Here is a 26,433-nt window from a genome sequence, read left to right as displayed (position 1 = left end):
AATCGTGAATAATAACAAAGAAGTTTAAATATTGTTTAAACGTTTTTGAGAGATTAAACAATACCAATTAATAAAAAAATATTCATGTTTTATATAATTTTATATATTTGTAATTTTCTTATATAAAATTTTGCTATCCCAATATGATATTTCATATTTATTGCAACTTCAAAATAGATTTATTATTGATAAATTGAATTATAGTAAACAAGATATGATACAAGAGTATGTAATTGTTGATTAATGAATTACATGTATATGAAGATATAATAATAATAATAATAATAATAATAATAATAATAATAATAATAATAAAAAAAATAATAATAATAATAATAATAATAATAGAGTTGGGCATTTAATTTTTTATTTGGTTTTATAGTAGTATAAGAAAGACATTTTGTGTGAAGAACTCTACAAGTTCTTACTAGGTATAAGAGAACGACTATTTTTAATGTAATTTTAAGTAGAATTAATTTTTTTGTTACTTTTTTGATAGGAGAAACAAGTTCATACATTTTGCATACCACTCATAATAAACGAGGAATCTACTTACAATAACTCAATTAAATTTTTGAGCTAGATTTCCAACCAAATTTTATTTGTTTATTTTTTAAAATGAAAATAAAAAAAAGCTTAGAATACTAAGAGTTTATAAAGATAGAAGTGTAACAATATATACTAAAACTGTGTTCGATAAATAAATATTATAATAGTATCATACTTATTGTTATAATTTTTGTATTATTTATTTGCTTAACATAATAATATTTAACATTCAAAAAGGAACATTAAATGAAATTGATTAAAATAGTTAAATAATAAATTCCAAACAAAATGATTATAGTTTCAACAAAGATATAATAAAAAAATATAAAAGTTAGAGATATAATAGAAAAAAAGAATAAAAAGTTAGAGACATGGTAGAAAAGGTAAAAGGTAAAGATATGATAGTAATAATAAAAAAAAATAAAAGAAAGATGAAAGATGGAGATACCATGAAAGACTAACATGTGTTGGTCAAAAGATATATATATAGCAGATTTGGATTCATTGTTAAAAAAAAAATGATGGAAGTGATTTTGCTTTGACTGTTTGACCAACCTCTTAATAAGTGAAATAGTGATTATTGCGAATTTAATTTAATTAAAGATGAAGGAGAAAATTAAGGGACATATCATAGTTTTGGAAGATTAGAGTGTCTAATTGTACCACATAATGCAAAATATTCAGACCCCACAAACATAAATTATTCTCTTTGTGTATTGCTTCTGAATTGTGACAACCAGAAACATAAATAATTATTTTCCTAAAAAACTTTTTTTTTTGTCTTTATTAATTTCTTTCTTGTTGGAGAGTTAATTACCACAATCTAATAAATTTACATAATTAATCAATATTTGTTATTTTATTTTATTTTTCACAATTACAAAAATAATTTATTTTTAATAATTATATTATCCTTATAATGAAGTTCTAAAGTGGTTGTATTTTGTTTTTGTGAGCTATAATATAAAGTAGTTGTATAATTTTTCCCGTACCAAAATTAATTGGGTTGTGGAAGATTGGGTTCCAGAGTCCCTACCCATCAAACCAAAATGTACTTCTATCATTATTTATCAATGAGTTAAAGTGGGAATTGCCGCCAAAAAATGTTTCTTCCGGAAAATTTTGATTAATTTCGAAAGTAAAAATAATTAATATATAATATGAACTTCTACATAAAATAATATTATATAACAAAACATTTTTCATTTTTTTAATATAGACTTCATATTTTATATGATAATATTTATCATTTCAATAATTAAAATAATGTTTTTTTTTTAATTTTAAAATTGAGTTTTTTAAAGTTACTTTAAAAAACTAAAAATTATTGTAGTAATTTCAGAATGTGATCTGAGACCACCCTACTAAAAGATAGCAGTTTCAAAATACTCAAAATAACCACTAAGCATTTTAAACTTGATGCTTTCTTTTGGTTATCTGCAATCAATCAGCTATCGATGTACTTGCTTTGAAAATTCTCACACATGGAACAACTTGGCTTCTGAAAAACGTGTGTACGCTTTAGACGAAATTCATCTATATTTATTAAGTGTTCATATTTCCTTTACCTTTTCTAATTTTAATTTGATTTTATTTTCTTCAATTTACATTTATTAGTTTATGATTCAAACTTTACATTATCATAAATGTGTATCAATTGTTCGTGATGATTAAATCATACTTTTTTAATTAAAAGAACTGTATCCTAACTATGAGCTATATAATCTAACTATAAATATCAAAACTAAGATCATGACTTAAACACACAACATTTTAATCCAAATTGAAAACTAGAGTTTTCATCCTTTAATGTATGAAAAATGATATTTTGACACTAATTTTTTATACTATTTTAACACTGCACACATGTAATAAACTGTATAAAGATTTTACATTTAGAGTCAACAAAACGAGATAACCAATAATTATTATGTAATCAACTTTAAAGTGCACAAAATTCTAAGTTGTATAGATTTTTTCTATTAATATTGGTTATATTACAAAATAGTTTATATTTAATTTTATCCTATAATTAGTTTATAAAGTGAGATAGTCTTCATTTGCATAACATATATTATCAATAAAATTTTGAATTTTTTCTAACACGTTTATTATTTCACTAGTGGATAATAGATTTTTTGTGTTATATGATTTATATCACGACATTACTGTATATAATAACAAATTTTTTTAAGATTCTAAAGTAAAAAGTCTTATTTATGTCCAGTCTTATAAAATTTGACATAAATTTACATTAGATGTTACGTAAATAAATTTTTTATATTTGATAATAAGAAGTTTGACGTAAAGAAGATTTTAAAATATTGTGTATGATTTATTTTTCTTCTATGAAAATTTATGCATGTGACTTCTTTTTTCTTGAGATGATTGTGTATGGTGGATGCTTCGTTGGTAATCAAAATAGTTTTTTTCTTTATTTTTTTTATAATGGTTTCTTATACAAACAATTCTATCTAATTGTATTTGTATATTGAGATTAACTTTCCAAACTTGTATTTTGTTCACATTGAAAGCGTACCTATTTTTTAAAATTAAAAACTGGGTTTTGAATGTGATTATGGATGTTTCGTGATGGTTTCGATTGTATTAGTGATTCTGTATGCCAAATGCGTCATTAAGATATATAGTTGTATATTTCTATTGTATATTTCATAGTGGTTGTTGTAATTATCTTTTTATTAAAAAAAAAGCAACAAACATTTATATAAGATATTAAGTGTTTGAGATAAATTTATGTATCTTGCATGGATATAATATCAACGTAAAATATCTAAAAAAACACTTAATGTTTTTAATAAACTTAAAATAATTATAATATTATATGATAAAGTCATTTGGGTTGAAGATGAAATTGGTGTTAATGTATATTATATTTTAATATTATTTTTTCAACATAATAATTGTAGTGAATTAAAATGATAATTTATTATTTTATAAAAGAAAGTCTTTAATACTACTTTAGTTCTTATTTTTCACAAGTTTGTTTAATATGATTCTATTTTTAATGTTTAATAGGATTTCAATTTTTTTCAATTTTGATCAATTTAGTCTCTTATTATAACGATGTTTAAATCGTTGACAAAGTGTAAATCGTGTATGATATGTTTCAGTTCGTGATTTTTTTATTTTTTATTTTATTTTTTATTTTAAAAAATATAGTGTTAGAGTTGATTTAAAAATAATGAAGAATTTTCCTTATAATAATTAACTTTAACCCTATTTTTTTTAACCAAGTCTAACCCTGTTTTTAAATTAACTTTAACCCTATTTTTTTACTTGTAAAAAAATCAAACATAAATATTATGATTATGTTACAATAATATAATATAGTTAGAGTTGGTTTAAAAATAAATAAAAAAATATTTAATATAAATATAAATTTGAATAAAAATTTCAATATAACATTTATTTAAAAATTAAAGGTTAAATAGGTTCCTTAACTTTAATTGAAAGTGGTTTCTCTTTAAAATTTTTGTTCAATTTAATCCTTTAACTTTCGAGATATATAGATTTAGTTTTTTTAACCAAATTTTGTTAAGTTTATTTAACGTTTCAAATGTGTTACAACTCAAATGTTATCATAAAATTCGTTTAAAATCTCAAAAAAAATCAACAAAATTTAGTTAAAAGGACTAAATTCACACAACAATTCTGAATATTAAAAACTAAATTAATTTAAAGTTTCAAAGAAGGACTAATACCAATTTTCATTAAAAGACTAAAAACATATTTAATCTAAATATTATATTTGGTCTTAATTTAAATATTAACAAAATTGTTTCATTTAAAAAAATTAAAATTAAATTAAACAAAAATTAAAATTAAATATAAAATATTGACACATTTACTTGATACAATGCTAATTTGACATATAAATAACTTTAAAAAAAAAACAAAAAAACAGGCAAACATAGTTGACATACGATTAACGATTTAAATATTATTAAAAGATTAAATTAAAAAAAATTTAAAAAAGTTAAAACTTAATTAAAAAAATTTAAAAAAGTTAAAACTTAATTAAACAAGTATAAAAGAAAGAATGACGTTTAATAGGTTATATAAAATTTGGACCAAAGTAATATTTAAATCGTAAAAAGAAGTATGCAGTGTAGAAGTTGAAAACTGTATCTTGTTCTGATTGAAACTAGTACAGCGTGGGGCGCTTGGTCCAAAGCATTGAAAAGAAAATAAACTTTGTTTTCATTTTTAATTATTTAATTTTATATTTTTGTGTATTATTACTGTATATGAATGATTGGTACTATAAAATGTGGTACAACTAGGACGTGGTATCTTTGGCATGGCTTTTGGTTTTGTTTTGTTGTATTGTCATATTTATTTTCTGGGATGAGCTTAGAGTACACATTAGCACATGTAAGCCCTAGCCACATGGTCCACACGTACTCTACAATTCTATAACTTTTTCCCTAATTATTACTTTTTCTAATTCGTTAATAAACTTTAAATATTTAAAACTCTTAATTAAATCATTTTAATCTTTCACTACATTTTAATTATTTACTAAAAAAAAAAATAAAGAAATATTAGATACGAAAGTTAGAAGATAAAGAGATTAAAGTTGATTGAATTAATACTAAAATAAAGAGTAAATGTGCACTTTTTGTTTACGAAATTATAGGTGGTCTTGAAATTTTTAAAATGTACGTTAATCTATGAAATTGCAATACGTGGATCGCTTTTATCCACGACGTTAATGATAAAATTGATTCAATAATTTATGATAATGTATATAGAAAACACTTTATCAAAGAAATAAAATTGGTTTAGATGATATTCTAATTTATTAGAAGGATTAAACTTAATTTTAATAAAAAAATAAATTTTTTATTTTGCGAGATGTTGTTGGTGCAAAATTAAATGCGAAGTGCACATTGGATTCAAAACGAGGTCGTTTGGATAGTGTCGTTTTCATAGTAAGGGGTGTTTGCGTGTCTTGTTGTTGAGCCATATGCATCTCAACCACCAAAGCGTAGCAATAATAAATGTTCTTCCCAACCTCATTTATGATACTATACAACACGGGAAAAGTTCTGCCACGTGTGAATCATTCTTTCAACTTAAAAAAATCACAACTTTATTTTATCTTCCTTCTAACCCTTCTTCTTTGTGACTCTATGTCGGAAAAAAATAAATAAATATCTTTCTATTATATTATATATACATAAACTATAAGAAATTATAATTAGGAATATTTATGTAAATTATTAAGGTAGGGGATTTAATATTGATTCAATTGATTCAGTAAAGTAAAGTTCATTTTACTGATTTTATTTTTAATTAATGTAAAATATCTAACAACTCCCACACTTTAGGATATAAAGTGTGACAATCAAGAAATCTAATAAGACGTAATAATATGTCCAAATATAATATTTTTTTTATATCTCCGATATATCACATCAACATAATGAGTTAAAGCCAAAATGAAATTTGTCTTACTTAAAAATATAATTATTTTATGTCTGTTTAAAGCTTTGCTGTAAAGAAACAAACTTTAAAACATAATAGTTCGAGATCAAGTTTACATGCAAATTAAATAAGAAATTGAAAAAACAAAGACCATGACAGTTAAGTACGTAAATCTTATACATTACGTTTTTTATGAAGGCGTCACACATATTTCTAACTTTAGATGTAGGTGTAGACGAAATAAAGAAAGTTCATATATATTTAGTTAGAAAGTTTTTTACCTCTGAATTATTTTTCTTATCTATTTTTATTGTTATTGAAAAAATAGTATAAAAACCTAAAAAGACTATTTTAAAAAATAAAACATGATTTTAGAAAGGTTTTGGGTGTTAAAAGCAAAAGAATAAAAAGAACTACATATTAAATTGACTCCTAACTTTATATAGAATTATGATTTTTTGGATGAATTATTTAGTTATTGTCTAAAATAAAAAAAAAATGAAATAGGTTTGGATCTTTTGGATTTTAGTTACATATTAAACAAAATGTTACGTTGAAGAATTTTTTTTAATCCATAAACCTATGTTGAATTGAGTTGTGTTGAGTAACTCATTTTAACAATTCTACAGGTTGGGTTAAAAATAAGTGAACTTATCCTAGTTCACTTATGATGAATTAAAAATTTTATAACTGAATTCAATTCATCATAAATTAATAGGTTTAGTGTGTTGACACACTTATCTATATAAAAATAAAAATATTTATCATTTTCTTTAAAAAGGAACACAAAGAAGAAAGAAAGGAATGTAGAAGAATGAGAGAAGAGCAAAGAAATGTGACTAAGCATTGAAGGAGTGGTAGAAGAGCAATTAGGGAAGATGGAGGGTCAGCAGAGTGGATGTGGGAGTGGCTTTAGCAAAGGAATGTGTGTGAATAGAGAAAATAGAGAAAGTAGAGTTTATGTTTGAGTTGGAAAGACTGAAATGATCTAACAGATTAATTGAGTTGGAAGAAATGTTGTTGAATGAAGTAGAAAAAAGAGTTGAAAAGTTTTTTTCCATAAAAAAAAAAACTATAAGTGAGTTTGACTCATAATCGAGAAGAAATTTAAATTTTCAAACCAGATTAATTTGAATTTACAATGAGCTAGATTGACTCACATTCTTTACTCATTTAAATATGTCTATTTAAACTAGTAAAAAAAATGCTCATATAATAATTTTTTAACAAATTTTGTAGTTAAGGTTTAAAGTGATAGATGGGTAATCATAAATGAGAACTGTGTCTTTCGTGATATTATATTATAATTTATAATGTAACCCAAATTCTGAAACTATTAAAATCTATTTTAGATTTTCTTTTTTTAAAAGAATAAGAAATTACAAAATTTGCGACCCTCTTATTTAAGTAATCTACGATGATTATGAAGGCAATGCTATTATTTTCTCTATCTTGGCATGAATGTCTGCTCTTGGATTTCCCTTACGTAATGTATGCGATTGAAGAAGAACGAAACATAATATAAGGACTTTAAATGAGTGAATGAAAATAAGATGAATTAGAAATCAGTTGTTCATGCTGTGTTGAATCCGTCTTGGTGTTGAATATGTTTAAATGCACATTAGACAGACGGCTATTACTTCCTGAACGAACACCCTATCATTCCGGAAGTCATTTTCCGGAAGAGGAAGTCCTTGCTACTTCTAACTCAGGTTACTGACTTTTGAGTCTTTGTATCCACTGTACATTATCACCATTAGTAATCAGTTCTTCGTAAAACAAAACAGACAGATTGTTTGAAAAACTTATAATCTCTAAAGGAATCAAATTTATCAAGATATTGGATCCTAAGATAATATTGTCATTTATGTTCATATTCAATTGTCATTTATCTTCGTGTCCATTGTTGATGTGTTTTATTTATTTTAGATGGTATGTAAGAAAGATGTTTGAGGTTAGCCGCACTTCAGTCAATAGAAACAAGTTCACAATGGACTTGAATAGTGAATACTTTAGCTGTAGAAAATGGATTATTAGTGACATCCCATTTAGTCATGCAATTACAGCAATGAACTACTCAAATTTAGACCCAGAAAATTTTATACCAACTTGTTCCAGAAAATCGACATATGAACAAACATATGCATCCATAATTTATCCTATCAATGGCCAACTGTTGTGGGAAAGAACAAGCCTCCCTGATGTTCTGCCACCATTTAAGAAGAAGTTGCTTGGGAGACATAAGAAAAAACAAAGGTTGGAGGTATGGGAGCTAACTAAGGATGATACCCAAATGCATATTGGTGGCCATAGAAACAAATGTAGCATTTGTCGTGAAGGGGGGCACAACAAAAATAAGTGCCCTTTACGTCCACAACCACCGAAACCACCAAAACCAATAGAACCAACAAACCAAACACAACCATCACAACCACCATCAAGTACCGAATCCCCCTCTATCATCACAGCCACTGAGTCCCCAATCCCCACATACACCAATCATAAGAAAAAAAATTAGATGTTAGAAGAAAAGCTCCTTAGATGATACATTATTTACTTTCATTAGCAAAATTTGGATGTATTATGTACTGCCATTAACAACTTCATTTTTGTACTTTCATGGTCATATGTTTCATCAACTTTAATTAAGTACTTTGATAATATATATATATATATATATATATATATATATATATATATATATATGTGTGTGTGTGTGTGTGTGTGTGTGTGTGTGTGTGTGTGTGTGTGTGTGTGTGTGTGTGTGTGTGTGTGTGTGTGTGTGTGTGTGTGTGTTTTTTCATGAAGTTGTACTCATATTTTGTTATTTCGTCATAATTTTATGTTAACAGTTCTGTTACTATAATGTGGCACACATTCTTCATGTGTCATAATCATAAACATTAGGGACCATATTGAACATTTTAAAATGAAATCTAGGACCACATTTTATATTTTTAAAGCAAATAAGGGACTGAATCGAACATTCTAACCTGAATTTAAGTAATTACAACAGACACCAGTACATAATCCATTGCATGACTAATCTTACATCATCCAAAACACCCGAAGCATCCAAAACACCCGAAGCTATACATTCACCTTCATATTGCCCACCTACTTTCATCAATCATCCAATACATTAAATCAACAAAACATAAAACACACACCCACTTTGCCCACCTAATAACATCAACCTAAGCAGAACCAAAAAATCACAATGTTCAGCTCAATAACAAAAAAAGAAGAATCTCCAACTAACAATTTAATCCTCTTCTGCAAATCCTTGATTAAATTTTCCAGATCACTAATCCTCCTCCTTTGCCTGACAATGGTACAATCTTCTTCATCAACATTTTATTTAGAACACCACTTGAAAAAGTTACACAACCTCCCACTTGAAAATTCACCGTGTTATTCACCAAATTAGGCACAAAACCAAAAATGGTTCAAAGTCAAATACATAAATCAAATAGACAAACTGAGAAGGGAATTCATAAAACCTTGCAGTTTTGGTCACTTTCATTACAACAATATTACCACATTAACAAATAGGAATTATCCCACCTCTCCTCCAACCACAACCATGTGACAAGTGCAAAGTTTCTTTACCCCATGTATTGGAACACAAAGAACACCCTTGGAAAAAAATCATTCTTATCTCGTCACAATCACTTCCCTCACCTTAAGAACAAAGTTGCACAAACCCTAACCTTAACCCTTTTCTTTTAACTTTTTGTCAAAACATTTTCACCTCATCAACTTTTTGTTTTTAAAATTCAAAATTACACCATTAGACTTTTTAACACCGTAAACAAAAAAGACTAACTTAAACTATTTTTACACAAATTGAGACATAAGTAAACTTTTTTAGAAAAATATGACCAATTTGAATAAGCGTCCTTCCAAATACTAAAATAATACTAAAATAAGTATTAAACCATATATATATATATATATATATATATATATATATATATTGACAATTTTATTCGTGTATATTTATTTTTCCTTCCATAAACTTTATTATTGTCTTCAAATTAAGTTTGAAATACAGTACTTTGTCCGGTAAGGGTACAATTATATGAAAGGTTTCAGAGTCTAGCATTTCGAAGTTGTTGCTTTAGCATTGGTCGAATATATTCTTGAAAACCGTCCGGCACAACTGAATCATTCAATGGATCCTTCCATGCCTCCTCGTACAGCTTTGGGTACACATCTCCATCATAACGCCCAAGAACCGAACCAAGGTAGTGATCAGTGTAGTTAAACGCATCAACAAGTCCAATTGCATTCGGACGAACCTAACCAAACATACAATCAATCAGTTTCGTAAAATAAAAACCTACCACCAAAGCGATGCAATCGTTTGGGACAAACCTGTGAATACAAGGACCTCAGCAGATCATTTGCAAGGGAACCCTGTTTGGGAGTGATGCAGCCAGTTGAAAGAAAATCACCCAAATGCTTATGAAGAAGAGACAAAGCATAAATGCTACAAAGAAGTTGTATTTGATGTTTCACTCCCTTTCCAGTTATATCTTGCTGCAACTTCTCAATAAATCTGAAAAGCACATGGTTGGTCAACTTCAACGAAGAATATCGAAGCAAATACTAGAATGAACTGGGTGTGTCATTGATTTCAATATTTTCTATGGGTTCATCCACTAAGGGCTATTCACCCAAAGACATTATACAGATGAAATATATAGGCGAACCAGTAAAAACGAGAAGCTCACTTGGAAACAACAATTAACTGACAATGAGCAACAGCTGTCTCAACTAGATCGGCAGAGAGTTCTTGGAAACCTGCCATCGAAGAATTTATCAGCATTCATGATGATCATATCTAATTACGACATACACATATGCACTCAAACATAAGACGAACCGGCCAAGGTAACGACTACCCAACAACAGTCTCCCCACCACACCAAGAAAACAAATCAAACACAACATATTATCATATGAGCATTAGCTTGTGAATTTAAGCGTTAAATCATTTACCTTCTTCAGGATTGGTAAACTTGCTAAGATTTTGAGCACAAGCAACCAACTTCTTAGCAGCCCTGGCTTCAAATGCTCCCAGCACTGCATTAGGCTTCAACCAATCCTCCGCTACAAAAATCAATTTAATCGTGTTAACTTCAGAATTCTACAGAGCATCTGGTTAGGATAAATTATGCGTCTAGACAATCCACTGTTAGTTTAGTACTGTTGGTATGATTTGCAATGATTATAGTTATGCAGATAAACAATCCTAAATTAGTTCCTAAGATTACTAATGCTACCATTACATATATTATAAGCTTACCAGAAATATATAAGATATTCTTGGGAATACAAGGGGAGGTAAAACACTGGTGGGAAGATTCCATTAATGGACCATGAGAAAATCACATAAACTTAACATCATATTCAACCGAGTTCAAAACCTTATGGCATGTTTCAAGGTATAAAATTGTGTATTAAATTACATTCCCATAAATATTATGCATAGGAATATTATTTTCATCATAAGCATATTTGGTTGCCATTTAGTAATTTCAGAAAACATTTAGTTAAAAACTAAAAGTGAAGGCAGAATTGTCAAGTAGAGTGAAAATAGGTCGTCATTGTAGATAATATTCTATTTCCATATAAATACATGATATCCACCTTTATCCTTGGAAATGAAAAGGAATACAATTGAGTACTTGATTTCCTTCGGAACCAACAATTCGTGGGAACGTTTTTACTAAAACTTGTACCAAATATGGGAAAGTAATATTCACAAGTTCACTTCCCTAGAGATCTCTCCTGATGCCCTGAAACGAGCTCTACCTAAGATATTAGATTTATGGGCTTTTCACTTATAGATTTCTTAACTTGTCCATTTCTATAATGTGAAGCTTCTTCGCTCACTTGTCACTAACCATTGTAGCCTTAATTAAATTCACTCGTGGCCCTTTAATTGCGATCAATTAGAGCAAGAGGCCAATGTCCTGCAGAGCGCTATCTTTGGAGGGACTAACTACAAAGGTTGAGTGAAGTATCATAGTACTATTAGGTTGGGTAATCTTCACATTGTCACAAGCCCAAAAGCTTAGCTCAAGGGATGAGGGTTCCCTTCCCTCCATAGTATTTCTATGCATTACTAATCTCCAACAAAATCAGAGTGAACAGGGTCAGAAAAACCTGATACATCAAAATTATTGCCTTCCGTTGTTATTCAGATCAATCAACGAGATCACCAAAAATAAGAGCTATATACAGAATGTATAAAAAGAAGAGGATGTGGTAGGTATGGGCACGCTGACACACAATGAACTGACCAAAGAATACCAAAATCATGGGATGTAAGATCCGAAACAACAGTGAAATGGCCAAGATGGTAGCTGAAAGGACAAGGAATGTCTCCTGCAAGTGGCTTCACTAACAGTCTGGCGGAGCACTGCTAGAAAAGTGATCAAACTCCCTCAATAGTTAGCAAAAGTTTTCAAGTGCAGATGGCAGCAAAACTTCAGGGCCTGGGTAGTCTGGATTGGGCACTTCAGATCTCATTAGGCAATCAATTTGTAAATTTCGTAGTAATTGTTTTGGCAAGGAGAATCACAAATATACTGGAAGAATTTACTGATGAGCAGTAGGCGGATAAGTACAGTGGATTTATAGTTTGATTGGGAAAGACAGATTGAAACCTGGCCTCATATCAATTTAAGAATCGTGGAAGTGGGAAAGACTTCTTTTTAAGGATACAACTATGTCTAGATAGTTCATACCGTTTCCACAAATACTACGATTATTTCCGTTAATTATAATCAGTCAATTCCAATTATCGAGAGTAGATAAAAAAAAGGCACTGTGCTTGCATATTTTATTGAAAGAAAGAACAATAAATTATTCTCATACAAGTTGTGTTTACAGGTAGGGTATTTTTCGGGTTACGTGCAGCAATCTGAGTGCACATGTAGTTATTAGAGGTATAATGGGACAGAAGAATGTGGAAAACAAATGTAGTTAGCCCATTTATTATTAGGTAAAAGAAGAGGGAACACCAAATTCTTCTTATACTAGTTTGTGTTCACGGGTAGGCCTTTTTGTGTGCAGTTATTTGAATGTACATGCAGTTATTAGGATTAAAATCGAATAGAAGAATGTAGACAACAAATGGAGTTTATAGAAGTATAAATAAACAACACCCTTAATTAGTTAATAAGATTTCCACAAATTGATCATAACATATACACAATCACAATATCATAAAAATTTACGATATGTTAACACATTATAACTCCTGCAAAACAAGCATATTAATAATGTTATCTCAATTTCTCTTAATATTTGGCACATCAATAGATTGAGCAGGTTAGAATTTGCATATTCTTAACTAAATCCAATTTCATTTTACAGGTATACCTTTCTGAACATCAGAACGATATAGCATCAGCTGCTCCACTCGTCCAATATAAGATGTTGTACCAACAGGCTTTTTTCCAGAGCCCAACTTAGAAATAGTCTTGATGAGATGCCTTGCCACCTACAATGGATTTGCTAGAAGTTATAAACAAAACCTCGACAATTTTCAATTAATAATATCTGATAAACCTCACAACAAATCAAACAGCACTAGGATGTATTAAGAGCATAAATCTCAAGGGGCCACGTGAGAATAATTGCACAAAGAATGAAGATACAGCACTAAAATGTAAATAAGAATAATAAACGCCGATTATTTTAATTATTTCTATCCTTTTTGACTTTCTCTCGTTCCAAATACCATAAATTGGATACCCCCAAAATCTTAAACTGAAATATCGGATCAGTATAAGAGTATTTTCTTTGATATAAAAATCTGCAAAATATGAGAACACAATGAATACAAGCTAATAAGATACCAGCCCTCAAAAAATAAGCAAGCTATCCTGCTAAATCCTACTTACAGATAGAAATTTCATTGAAAAATGTATCAACAAATAACGCAATGTGATGGTAAAAGCCGTATTTAACATTTACAAAACCTGTAATAGCAGCACAATGTTGTCTCCTTCATATGTGCAGGTAGGAATATAGACTGCAAATAACTCAGGGAGACCGCTACTACAAAGGTAGCCATGGCCACCACATAGTTTGCGGCATTCTTCAATTCCATCCTGCAATTTGAAGTAAATTAATTTAATCCGGACTTCAAACAATTAAAATATTTTACAAAGTGAAAACTACATAATAGGACACACTATAATATTAATAAAAGCACGTCTATAACATCAAAGTATTGTATTTTTTTGTTTATTAGGCTTCCGCCATAACCCATTACGACTTTTGACATATTTCTAATAAAAAATTTTGGATTGTTGATATTTTCCATTATCCGAAATCAATAGCACTTCGTGGTGGCATGAATGAATGTCAGCAGATTGTAAGTGCTACAATGCAAAAGTGCACGAACAATACAAATCAACAAAACAGCATATTGCAAATAACAAAACAAAATGCCTGAACAAGAAATGTAGACCATAGTAATAAATCTGATTCAGCAAGGGGTACACGTTACAGAATAGGAGAAAGTGATGTTCAACTTCAACATACAAAGAGAAGTAAAGAATAGAGGGACTAAATGATAATAAATTATCGCAGGAAATCAGGGAAAGTGTCAAGCCAGTGTTACCAATGAGAATACAAAAATCTATATTCTATAACATAATCTAATGCAAGAAAAATCCGCAAAATAAATATGTGCATATTTTACACACCATACCAAGATGCTTGATAATCAATTAAACTCAGCAACTAAAACATTAGTGTAATGAGCATTAGTAATGAGTAATCAATCACATACTGCAGTTACTGAAGTAGTCAAGGACTTCAACCCTGCTGTGCATGCATGAGCCTCAGGTAATGTTGAAAAATCATTGGCTTGCAATCGTTTCATCACATCCATATAAAGCCATTTCAACCATTCACCAACAAATCTGAAAGCATAGGCTGAAGCTAACAAAGGGAAGAGCCTAGCTTGCTGCGTTTTATAATCAAGCACCTAGGCCAAAAAATATTGCAGAAAGTGAGACACGTTAAAAAATAGATAGGAGAGGTATAGCACAGTAGACGGAAAACACATTGACACACCAACCCATCAACTTAGTGTTCATAAAACATTTATGAAGACATGTTGCAAGCCTTGCCAACCAATTATTGTTTCCAAAGATACATGTTAATACTACGTTTCATGTCCAAGATGAATGTAAGAAACTCATCAACTTTCCCATAACAAATTATTAGAAGTATAGAACCGAATATATAGGTGGGAAAGTGCCAAATATATTTTAGGATGTTTTAGATGTTATTTCTATTATATCTTGCTTTATTACTAGCATAACAATCCCACAATCTCAGGGATTTGTTCCTTATAATAGGTTATTCTTATTTCCAAAAATATCCAAGAAATGTGTGTGTGTGTGTGTGTTGGATGTATAATAAGAAATCAATTCTTCTAAACTTGAGAGAAAGCATAGCAGCTTTGAATAAAGACAATCAATTAAAATTTCAGCACTAACTCGTTTTTGATGAAATTTTGTCTTCCCCATAAGCATTCACTTTTTATTTTAAAAGCTTTCTTAGGAACTTAAAAAAAATTGACCTTAAATATATTAATCTATGTACATGGTACTAAACCAAACTAGTTTGTTTTCAAATAGTTTATCTTCCACATATTCATTTTTATGAAAAGAGAAGATCGAAAATTCCCTGAAGCATTTACTGATAAAATAAGCATGCTGAAGTAGCAAACTGCATATGGGCATTATACAAATGCCTGTTACAACTAACCTGTGTCTCAAGACTTCCTTTTTTCGACCCAAACTGCCTTCGAACAGCACTATATCTTGTAGCAATGCAAACTGCTCGTGCCAAAGCTGATGATGCATCACGTACAATTGTTTGTCTTACATACACCATAGTACCATAAACTAATTGTCGTGGAACACTAGATTGTGCATATTTTCCCTCTCTAGTTACCTGTGAAACCCTGGTAAATTAAAGAGTCACCCACCAAAACAAAAACAGTTCAATTTATGAGCGTAAAATAAACAGTCAGGCTACTATATGTTCAGTTTGTCACATACCTTCCCTTGCAGGTGACTTTCTTGATACTTAATCAATCCATCATCCAATAGAGGACTTGTGGAAGAAAATGACTAGAATTTATTCTAGGGGACCTGACTAAAGCATTCAAGTGCTTATTCTTAGATGCTAACTTTGACACAAAGTAGAGGAGACTTAGGTTGCTTTATGATATCATACATAAAAATTGTTGTACTCATTTCCAACCGAAGAAAAAAAAAACAAAACTCATTCATATGTTCACAAACTTTTTTAGGTTAAGATCATATCTCCTATTCGAAATGAACATGATTCCCTAATAAGGTCTTTCTGAGAACCTAACATCCTAATGGCTTGGGCCAAATAAGAGCACAGCATTTGTGTCAAAGTGAAAGAGACCTCATGGCAGTGATCCAACTTGACATGTAGTTGTCACAATGCTCGAGTTGGGTTCTTGAATAAAGTCAATATAGCACAAGCCAGGATTATTACGCAGTGAGCAAAGTCCAAAGGGGAAGGTCATCAATTAGGATTAATGCATCATTTTCTTGGTCAACAATGAGATGTTTGTGTTTCAATTTAAAGTTGCCTCAATGCAGCTGTTTTTGAGATGCCAAATTGTTTTCATTAACTGTACACCTGAATACACTTTCTGTTGCGCCTATTGTGTTACATAAGCCCTCTATCTTGCTTCCTTACTTTTTTGTCACTGGTCATTCATGATCTATTTTAAAATGTTATCATCTTCATTTGGGTGGGTAGGAAAAAGTTTACCTACCATGATGAATGCCAAAATGTTCTAGTTAAAATCTCTCGTGGTTTCAGCTAAATCATTCAAGTCTTTATTCTCATATGTTACCTTTATGACACAAAATGGAAGACACTTAGGTCACACTATGACATCATACATAAAAATTATACTCATCTCTGAAGTGTATAACATCTTCCAAATGGCTTGTGCTTGCCCTGGGTCAAAAGGATGAGAGCAACAACATTTGTGTCAAAGTGATGAAGAGACCTCATGGCAACAATCCTATGTAGTTATCATAATTCTTTTGAGTTGGGTTCTTGAACAAAGCCAATATAACTGATAATCAACGGGCAATGAGCAAAGTCCAAAGGGGTAGCTCATGAACTGGGATTAATGAATCATCAGCTTGGTTAGGAGTTTGTATGTTTGTGTTTCAATTCAAAGTTGCATTGTTGCTGGGAGGTCAAAATTTGGGCTGAAGGAAGACAGTATAGATAGGACATGGGGACATTGTTGTTTGTTGTAAAAAATTGTAAACCTCAACAAGCACCAACTGCAGCAGTGCCAATCTCAAATCTTACTCCTACAAACAAGGCTCTGTCTAGAATTGTAGGCTTAAATGGCTGATGTCAGAGGTCATGAGAATCCCAATCAATTAGAAATGGTGCAATCATTAGAGGGGTCTGCGTGCACAATTTTAAGCCTACATTTTTCCATATATTTGGCCTAGAGCATTAAATCGGTTTATTCAAGGTGTCACAACATGACACTTATGTTTTAGCTTTCAGGTCAACCTATTGAACGATTTGAGGTGGATAGTTTGTGGCAACAAGCAATGGTGTGCCCATGTCCTATCTATGTTGTCTTCATTCAGCCCACAATTTGACATCCCAACTACAGTTGCATTGAGGTAACTTTAAATTGAAACAAACAAATTGTTGTCCATGATGCATTAATCCTAACTAATGAGAAACCCCCGTGGACTTTTCTGATTGCCTAATAAAATTTTGAGAACAAGATGTCAAATAGAATCACTTCCATGAGGTCTCTTTTTCACTATCACACAAATGTTGTTGCTCTCATCCTTTTGAACTATGGCAAGCACAAGATGATGTTAAGTTCTCAAAAGGACTTTAGTAGGGCAACAATCATGTTCATCTTGAGTAAGAGACATGTTCCTAACCTATGAACTTTTGTGTCTACATGAATAGGTTATAATTTAGTCAAAGATGTGTACAATAGTTTTCATGTATGATGTCACAGGGCAACCTAAGTCTTTTCGATTCCATGACATAGAGTTAGCATATGAGAATACACACTCAAATGTTTCAGTCAAGTCCCTTATAGAGATTTCGACTAGAACATTTTGATACCCAATAAAACAAGTAAACTTTATCCTACCTCTACATATCTTTAAACAATGAGGAAACATCGAAATGCCATCCAACTGAAGGAAAGATGACGACGCCCCTAACTTATAACAAAAAGTAAACAGCATTAATGACTTGCAACAACATAACCAAGAAGCAAGGCAAAGACCATATGCAGTCCACCAGTCACAATAGATACTTTCTGGCACGGAAAAAGACTCTTGCTTCCATGTCCAATAAACCTTGAAAGCCCAATAATAGCTCCACGCAAAAATGAAGAATTGTAGCAAGCTCTGAAGGCCCAAATAACCCACCAAAGGAGACCAAAGGAGGCCCAAGTCTAATGTTGTTGCCCTCCAACAAGATTTCCAACCTTTATACCAAGAGATCATGGACAAACCGTTTTTGCAACGTCAATTTGTAGAATTAGGCAATCCTATGAATTATCTCAAGGCCTTTCGTGGGTAGATGTTGATCTTGGGCATATTGGATGTCGTGATATGCAAAATGTTTGTAGGAACGCTTTCCAACAAGTGATGGATGGGTTCAATGATTTTCCTTATTGAAGCATATCATCATTCACGGAGTTCTCCAACTTATTTCTCACTCAATTTGCCACAAATTAAGTTAAACATCCAAAGATAAGAGACTTGTTCAATGGGAAACATCAAATCAACGAACCATTTAAAGACTTCATAGACAAATTTTGCAGCATTACAATTAAAATTCCTTGGCCTAACAAGGAGATGTTCATGACATCTTTGTAAAGGGGCTCTGAACAAACCCATTCAATGAATCCCTTATATCGCATTAAGCAAACACAATGGCAAAAGTACGACCTTGAGCTTCCTCTCAAATTGAAGTCACCATTGCAAGAAAGTTAACAAGCAACTCAAGCACACACCATAAAAAAAGGCCCTTGTCTTTTCAAGAATGACTAGGACCCTTGAAAAAAAGGAGACTCCCTACTAGAAGCAACCTAATAGAAAATATCAACCCTACACAATGCAACAACCAATTTTGGATTTTCATCATACCCTACTAAATGTATTAAAATGGGTGATTTTGGAAGATATCAACACCATAAGTTATTGATTTTTCCTACAAAAACAAACAAAATGCTTAATTTTGAGCTCAATGCATGTGAATTTCATCAGATATACAACCTTGACCTAGTGAAATTAATCAAGAATACCTAAATCACTATAAAAAAAAAGCAATTAGATAATGTTGCCCCAAAGTCGACATTTGAGAGAGCATCCGAATGAAGATCATGAAACTCTCATTTTGGGGTTAACGCTATCATAGGAGAATCGACTAGTTCGGGTCACGAAATATACACCAAGTCAGTCTTATCCCCATCTTCCATCGATGACAGGCAACTACAAACACTCCTTACGTTTTCAGATGTGAACTTAGAATGAAGATGACCCATTTGTCATCTCGATGGTGATGATTGGTTGCAATGCCCTCAAGTGTTAGTAGACCAAGGAAGTCCAACAAAAGTAATGTTTTGGGACACATTCGTGGGCCCACAAATCCAGCAGGACCACTGAGGCCCTTTGATGGAGTATTACTCGACTTCTCAGGGGAACAAATTTAAGTTAGATGGTACATAGAGCTTAGAATGTTTCTAGAAGAAAGTGCAACAAGCACAGTGTTGATCAAGTACATGAGAATGCCCCATCCTCATACAACTTTTTACTAGGAAGACGGTCATTGAACAAGCTAAGGGCAATGGTCTCTACTATTTACTTAAAGGTCGAATTTCCTGCCAATAACATACAAGTTAGCATGTTAAGAGTTGACCAAAAGTTAGCTAGGAAATGTTACAAGGGAAGCCCACACAAATGACATCAAATGTATGTTGATCACCAATTTGGTCAAGTCAACATCTTACCTTCATCCTCGATTGGTCTTTGAAAAATGAAGACCCCAACCTATTGGGGAGGTGTAGGAGGTCAAGATACTTGAGGAGAAAATAGTCAAGGTGAGAACAAAATTAGATGACGCATTAAAAAAACACCTTATGCAATTGTTGAAAGTAAATGTTCACAAGTTTGAAAGGTTGGTATTCATGCTAGGCTATCTTGATTTTTTATGCCATAGATTAACTATCAATACTCATTCTAAACCAATAATCCAAAAGAGAAGAGTGTTTGGAAAAGGAAAGAGAAGATTTGTGGTTGACAAGACTAAGTAGTTGATTTCCCTTCCCATGTTTGGGATATACAACATCCAACGTGGTTGACAAATGTAATGATGGTTAAAAAGTCTAACGTGAAGTGGTGAATGTTCGTAGATCTCACTGATTTGAACAAAACCTATCCAAAGGACATGTATCCATTACCAAACTAGACAATCTTGTAGATGGAGTGTCTAGATGCTAACTCATGAGTTTCATGAATGCTTTAGTCTAGTCTCCTAGAGATTTTGACTAGAACAGAACCATTTTTGTTATTGTGATTATTATCATAATTATGTGTGGATAATGGATGGACAAGACTAGTCATTCATCATGGAGCACAAATGAATTGAATACCATAAAACCCCAAGTTTATTGAATTTTCCTCATGAGAGTAGGAAAAATTTTGTAAAATGAAACTAACCTCATTAACATTTGATTTCTTGGAATCCGTACATGGTCAAACCTTAAAACCCCATTATCCATAGAGTTATATGCTCCATTTCCAAATTTCATTCCAATATCACCAACAGTTATGCCAGGAAGAGGTAAGTGGTCATCTAAGCTCCGCAGCTGGACAATGAAACCTACAAATTGGGGCACACTGTTAATCTATTATGTCTTAATAATAGCATAAATTTGGGTGTTTGATGCATGTACTACCATGCACTCCATGATCTTGACCATCAGTAATTAGCCTGGCATAAACTACGGCATGTGTTGACACTTTACCCAGTCCACCAGGCCACCACTGTTTAGTTCAGCATGAGAAGAGTTACAATAATATCCAATAATTGGAGATATCTTGTTAGCCAGATACTCATTGAGATGCAAATACAAAAAATAACTAATAAATGGTACAAGCCATTTTTCCCTGATTGTTCGTGTGAAAGAATGAATAAGTGAATGCAATTAGATATTCCACAATCTCATATCATGATAATGGCCATATTAAAGGGCCGGTAAATTTTTTCATTAGCCATCTCTCATTGAACTCACTTTGCTGGAAGTTAATGTGGGGCTATGAATTACAAACTCGTCTGTTTTGGGATCAAAAGTTGCAGTTGTTTCTAGCCCTTGAACATTAGATCCATGGCCCAGTTCAGTTTGGGCATAGCATCCAATTATTTGCATCCTTTGAGCCAAAGGCAACCACTTTTGCTGCTGTTCCTCGGTTCCTTGTCCTTTGATAGCAGGAATAAACATTCCCTGCAAAAGAATTCATGAGCTAGATATGAAATATATGAATGACATTACGACAATTAATTGAATCGTACCCAATGTAGATCCGTAAAAGCAGGTTGGTCCACAAAAGTTCTGAGCATAGCAGCTTCCTCTTCTGTAAAAATATACAGAAACCTCACATTTAAGACAATAACAAGATACCAATTTCAAGCTAAACAAAGAATAGAAGACAGACAAACCAGTAAGACGGAGCTCGATAATCCTTTTCCACGCATAAACTGCTTTTTTCAAAGTGTTCTTAAATAACTCCTTCCTACCTAGCATGGGTCTATCATCCTTTCTGAACGCCTGCATTTCGAAAGTCAAAATCACATTTCTCAAGAAACTACAATACAAGAAAAGCTGCACGCAACTTTACATATTGGGATTTTAAGTTTATAAGTGAAACATGAACTGCCAATCTAATTCCCAAACTGAATAGCATAATAATCAAATTCTCACTGGCAAACAATTCCCGACCAAATCCAATTTTCAAATTCTTTTACACAGTCTCTTCACAATTCAAAACTGTTTTCTTAAGGAAGTTTAACAATTAAAATTAAGTTCATCTTTGCTCTCTAAAACAAAAGAAAGAAGCAAATAGTTACTTTGTCAATGAATAAGTTTGCACGACATCGAAAAATTATTCGGACCCCAGTATACACATACAGTACATAACACCACAGCACATCAAGAGTAAAGAGCAACAAATACATAATCAATAGAACAACAACGATTACAATATGCAACAATAATAAGAACAGTGACAGTGATATAACGTTGTTAGTCTCTGTTCAAATCTGAGGACACGTTCTGCTCAAGCATTAGAAAAGGTAAAAAAATTAACGAAACAGAAGAACGAACGAAGAATTAACCGGATCGCTGGCAACGAGACGAGCCATTTTGTCGGAGACTTCAAGAGCGTGGCGAGAACCAGCCCAAACGATCTTCATTTCTTCGACATCGAATTGCGTCTTGTTCCGCTCGAAAGCCAAGTGATCAACGACGCCTTCCATTTTCTTCTTCTTCTTTTCTCTCCCGATGAGAAAACCTAACTCGGTATCTTCCGTTCGATTTCAAATCACGGTGGTTGCGTTTGTTTAAATCGCTTATGAAAGAAACCTACTTTCTTCGTGTTGGTTTGGAGAGTGAATGATATTATTATGATTGAAACATTTATTCATCTGGTTGCACTTTATCGGCCCCAGCAGCCAAATGTCATGAATAACGTTTCTTCCTAATTTTCTCTCTCGAAGATAAAAATTAAAATTTAAATAAATTATTGAATTAATACGCACGTGGCTGGTAACACGCTGCACTTCCACTGGTTCAAGACGCTGTTCGATCACATTTCTAACTTCTTTTATTTATTTTATTTTATTTTATTTTCTCTTTTTTATTGGATGGAGTGTTTCTAAGGATGTATTTAAATGGTTCTATTCCCTCCAATTTTTTGTTACAGCTATCGGTAGGGGGCTTTCGCCTCCCCCTACTCTTCATGTATGTGTTGCTTTGTTGCATGATTTAATCTCATTCATTTATTAGCTTAGTCTAAAAAAACTTGCTGTATTGGCTGAGTCCTAAAAAAATTTATGTATTATGGTTTGATAAGTTAAATGGTTGATCACCTACTTTATGTATTTAATTTACCTTTTTAATATTAAAATTGAAATCAAATTTCAAGAGAAATAGACATGAAAAAAAATAAGTTTTACTTTTGTCAAAATTATTAATAGATCCTTCAATCTTTTCATCTCAAAGATGTAGTTTTAATTTTTGTTAAAAAAAAAAAAACAATGTGATTCTTTGATTAATTTGTGCTTACACATTTTAGAGTAAAGTTGAGCAATGATTGGATTAGGTTGGACTCGAATTATTCTGATATGAATATTTTATACAATTCTAGAAATAAATTGTGCAAATTCTTCAAAGCGTCATCTTTCTGATTGTTGCATCTTTATAATGAAAAAGTCGTTAATGTTATTGTCCTTGTCACTATTGTTGATGTTTTGCTTCCTTTCTTCCATGTCCCAAACATACATAGGAGGAAGAACCAATAACAAAGTCACTCCTTTTCTTTTTCTTGGAAATATGGAAAATGGGTAGCCACCAAAATGGCTCATATTTTGGTAAGTTTGTGCTTTTCGATCTATTTTTAATTAGGATAATCTCCTGCTTGTAGTGTACTTAAAAGAATATATTTTATATTAATATTATATAATAATCAAGATATATATTAATATGTATATATAAAAATAATAATACTTATAAATGATAATTTAAATATCTAACGAATTAATTAATATATCTTAATTTTGAGGAAAAGAATTAAGGAAAAAAAGCACAATAGAATAATAATAACTCATCAATCTTGTATATGTAAGAATCTAGAAAATCATGTTTTAAAATTGAGAGTTTGTTTAAACTTGTGAAGCTTGACTATTTTAATATTAAAAGTTTAAAATATAAATAGAGTTTTTATAAACGAGTTTCATTATTTAAAGATACATAATCTTTCTAAAAATGTTCCCTTTAGAGCTTTCTCCTTGTCTATATGTTTTCTTACCTTTTGCTTATCTTTTTTCAGGATCAGAAATCGTTAGGGTGATCCTTGAGGTGACCTCTCCACTTCTATTTGATCAATTTCGCTAATAGAGTAACTTGATTTCTTTTTGCCTATTTTATTAGTTTGTATGTTTTCTCTATGCATGTAAATCATTTTTGTTCTCATGTAGTGTTTAAGTCTTCTATAAGAGTTTTTGATGATTAGTGGTCCTAATGGTATGTTTTGATTGTGTTTGTGTTGTTCTTATGGACAAATAGGGCTTCATGTGCATCTAAAGGTGTTTTAAGGGTTCTTGAACATTTTTGTCAGTTTCTAAGGTAAAGAAAGCTAAATGTATAGTGTTTTTTCACGTGATTGATATATTGTAATTGTTAATTGTATGATTTTACTATGAATTGCCTGCATGATTGAGTTGTATAATGAAAATTATCTTCTGAATTTAGTATGTTGGGTGTTTGTCATGTTGAATTGTCTTAATTAAGTTTGTATTGATTAAGAAATTTAAGATCTGATTAATTGAGCCAATTTGTATATGTCCTAACATTAATTTTTTTTTTTTTACCAAAGTACTAAAAATATAATACCAATTTGACCATTTGAACAAATTCCATTTTTCCCAAATCATCAAATTTCATCATTTGTTTTTTGATACAATGTTAAACTGTGACATACTAGAGTTGAGCACAAGTTCATTTTGTAGGTCTGAGAACATTTTAGCTCCAAGTCATTGAGTGCTAGCGGTATCGGGACACCGTTGAGGGACATCTTGCATTCCAGGTTTGGAGCAATTTAGTTTCAGGACGTTGGGTGACAAAAAGGTGTCATTGAGCGTGACTTTTTGCAAGAATAATCGCACTGAGCACCACCTTTTGCGAGAAGTTTGACGTTGAGCATCACCTTTTGCCAGAAGTTTGGTGTTAAGCATCACCTATGAGCATCAATATGTATGTTTGAAATTTTCTTCTTCTTTGGCTGTTTGATATAGAATATTGTATTTAATGTATGTCTAAGAGTATTGTGGTGTTTATTCTTGTATGATATTGTCATGGTGATGAGTATTGTATACATGTTTAGCATATTTCCATGGATCTTGTGGGGAGATTCTGTTAGAAGTCCCACATCGACTAGAGATAAAGCCAATTTAGAGTATATAAGTGGGTGCAAACTTCACCTTATAAGTCAGTTTTTATGGGGTTAAGTTAGGCTTAAAGTCTACTTCTTAACATAGTATTAAAGTCGGGTTAGAGCTTATCCTAGCGATATTTCATGTTTGTTAGGCATATCGTTCCACTAACTATCGGGTCATTATCGGACCACTCATTGATGTCTAGTCTCACGCTCGAGATGTATATACCTCGACGTGAGGGGGGAGTGTTGGAAGTCCCACATCGACTAGAGATAAAGCCAATTTAAAGTATATAAGTGAGTGCAAACCTCACCTTACAAGCCAGTTTTATGGGGTTGACTTAGGCTTAAAGTTCACTTCTTAACAGATTCTATGGTGGTGTTTCATTAGTATATGTATTGATATCTGGATTCAGTATTGGAGTTATCATGTCACTCTAATAACCATCTAATCTCAAGTAGAGAAGGGTGGAGTATGTGGTGAAAGGAGTAGAAGGTCTTAGTATAAGGGTTTTACCTTAGCCAAAGATGTTAACAAACTAACCTTGTGTGGTAGGGTGGAATTCATTAGCAATGACTCTACACAACAATAAAGGCCACCAAAATTGCATACCTCGTTAGGGTATGATATCAATACATGTACCAGAATCATTGAGTCCGTTATAAGTCTTTATATGTTATATGATTGTTGTTATGAGTGAGTTATGTGTGCTAACATCTTTATGCTTGTTTTATTAATGCTTTTTTTTACATATTAGCTTACCTTTTTCTTTTGTTTTGTTTTGACTATGTGTTCTATGTGTTTGTAATGATCACCTTAATGGTGTGAGCAAATGAAGATGTAATTGTTGATGTAGTAAAGATGATGGTCGTGGTGCAATATAGATTTAGGATAATCTTGTTTTGTATACGTTTATTCTTTTTGAAAAACCTTAATATACTTTTGATCAGTGTAATATCATCTCTTAGTTGCATAGAATTATTATATAAATTATATAAAATTGATGTAGTATTGGGAATTAGAGAGTAGATTAAGTTATAGGTTAGTTTTTGGTCTATAAAAGGGGTTTTGATAGGTAAGAAATTAAAGGAATGGTCAAATGGAGGAAACTGTGTTTTGGGTATGTTTTGTAGT

The 26,433-nt window shown here is 31.3% G+C and overlaps 1 protein-coding gene across 1 annotated transcript; it reads right to left on the bottom strand.

Moving 5' to 3' along the window:
- Positions 1 to 10,001: 10,001 nt before the first annotated feature.
- Positions 10,002 to 22,845, bottom strand: LOC106768333 (peroxisomal acyl-coenzyme A oxidase 1). Its single transcript, XM_014653422.2, has 14 exons — positions 22,483 to 22,845; positions 21,808 to 21,916; positions 21,661 to 21,722; positions 21,383 to 21,592; positions 21,047 to 21,134; positions 20,808 to 20,970; positions 15,805 to 16,003; positions 14,819 to 15,016; positions 14,001 to 14,132; positions 13,399 to 13,519; positions 11,008 to 11,118; positions 10,740 to 10,809; positions 10,381 to 10,564; positions 10,002 to 10,304 (listed from the first exon to the last, which is right to left on the bottom strand). Exons 1-14 carry the CDS (start codon positions 22,621 to 22,623, stop codon positions 10,095 to 10,097), a joined length of 1,998 nt encoding a protein of 665 aa, XP_014508908.1. The 5' UTR covers positions 22,624 to 22,845; the 3' UTR covers positions 10,002 to 10,094.
- Between the last annotated feature and the right edge of the window lie 3,588 nt (positions 22,846 to 26,433).

The sequence above is a fragment of the Vigna radiata genome, chromosome 7, assembly GCF_000741045.1.
Source record: "Vigna radiata var. radiata cultivar VC1973A chromosome 7, Vradiata_ver6, whole genome shotgun sequence".
Taxonomy (NCBI): Eukaryota; Viridiplantae; Streptophyta; class Magnoliopsida; order Fabales; family Fabaceae; genus Vigna; species Vigna radiata.
The sequence above is the reverse complement of the archived record's forward strand: the minus strand, read 5'-3'. Positions and strand labels throughout refer to the sequence as shown.

What these genes read in the sequence shown, in the direction of transcription:
- LOC106768333 (XM_014653422.2), bottom strand. Translation starts at nt 22,623, where the DNA reads ATGGAAGGCGTCGTTGATCACTTGGCTTTCGAGCGGAACAAGACGCAA. An exon ending in AGAAATCAAATGTTAATGAG is followed by an intron (nt 16,004 to 20,807) that starts GTTAGTTTCATT and finishes TTAATTTACCAG; the next exon opens with GGTTTCACAGGTAACTAGAG. An exon ending in TCGTTCTGATGTTCAGAAAG is followed by an intron (nt 11,119 to 13,398) that starts GTATACCTGTAA and finishes TGATTTTTGTAG; the next exon opens with CGGAGGATTGGTTGAAGCCT.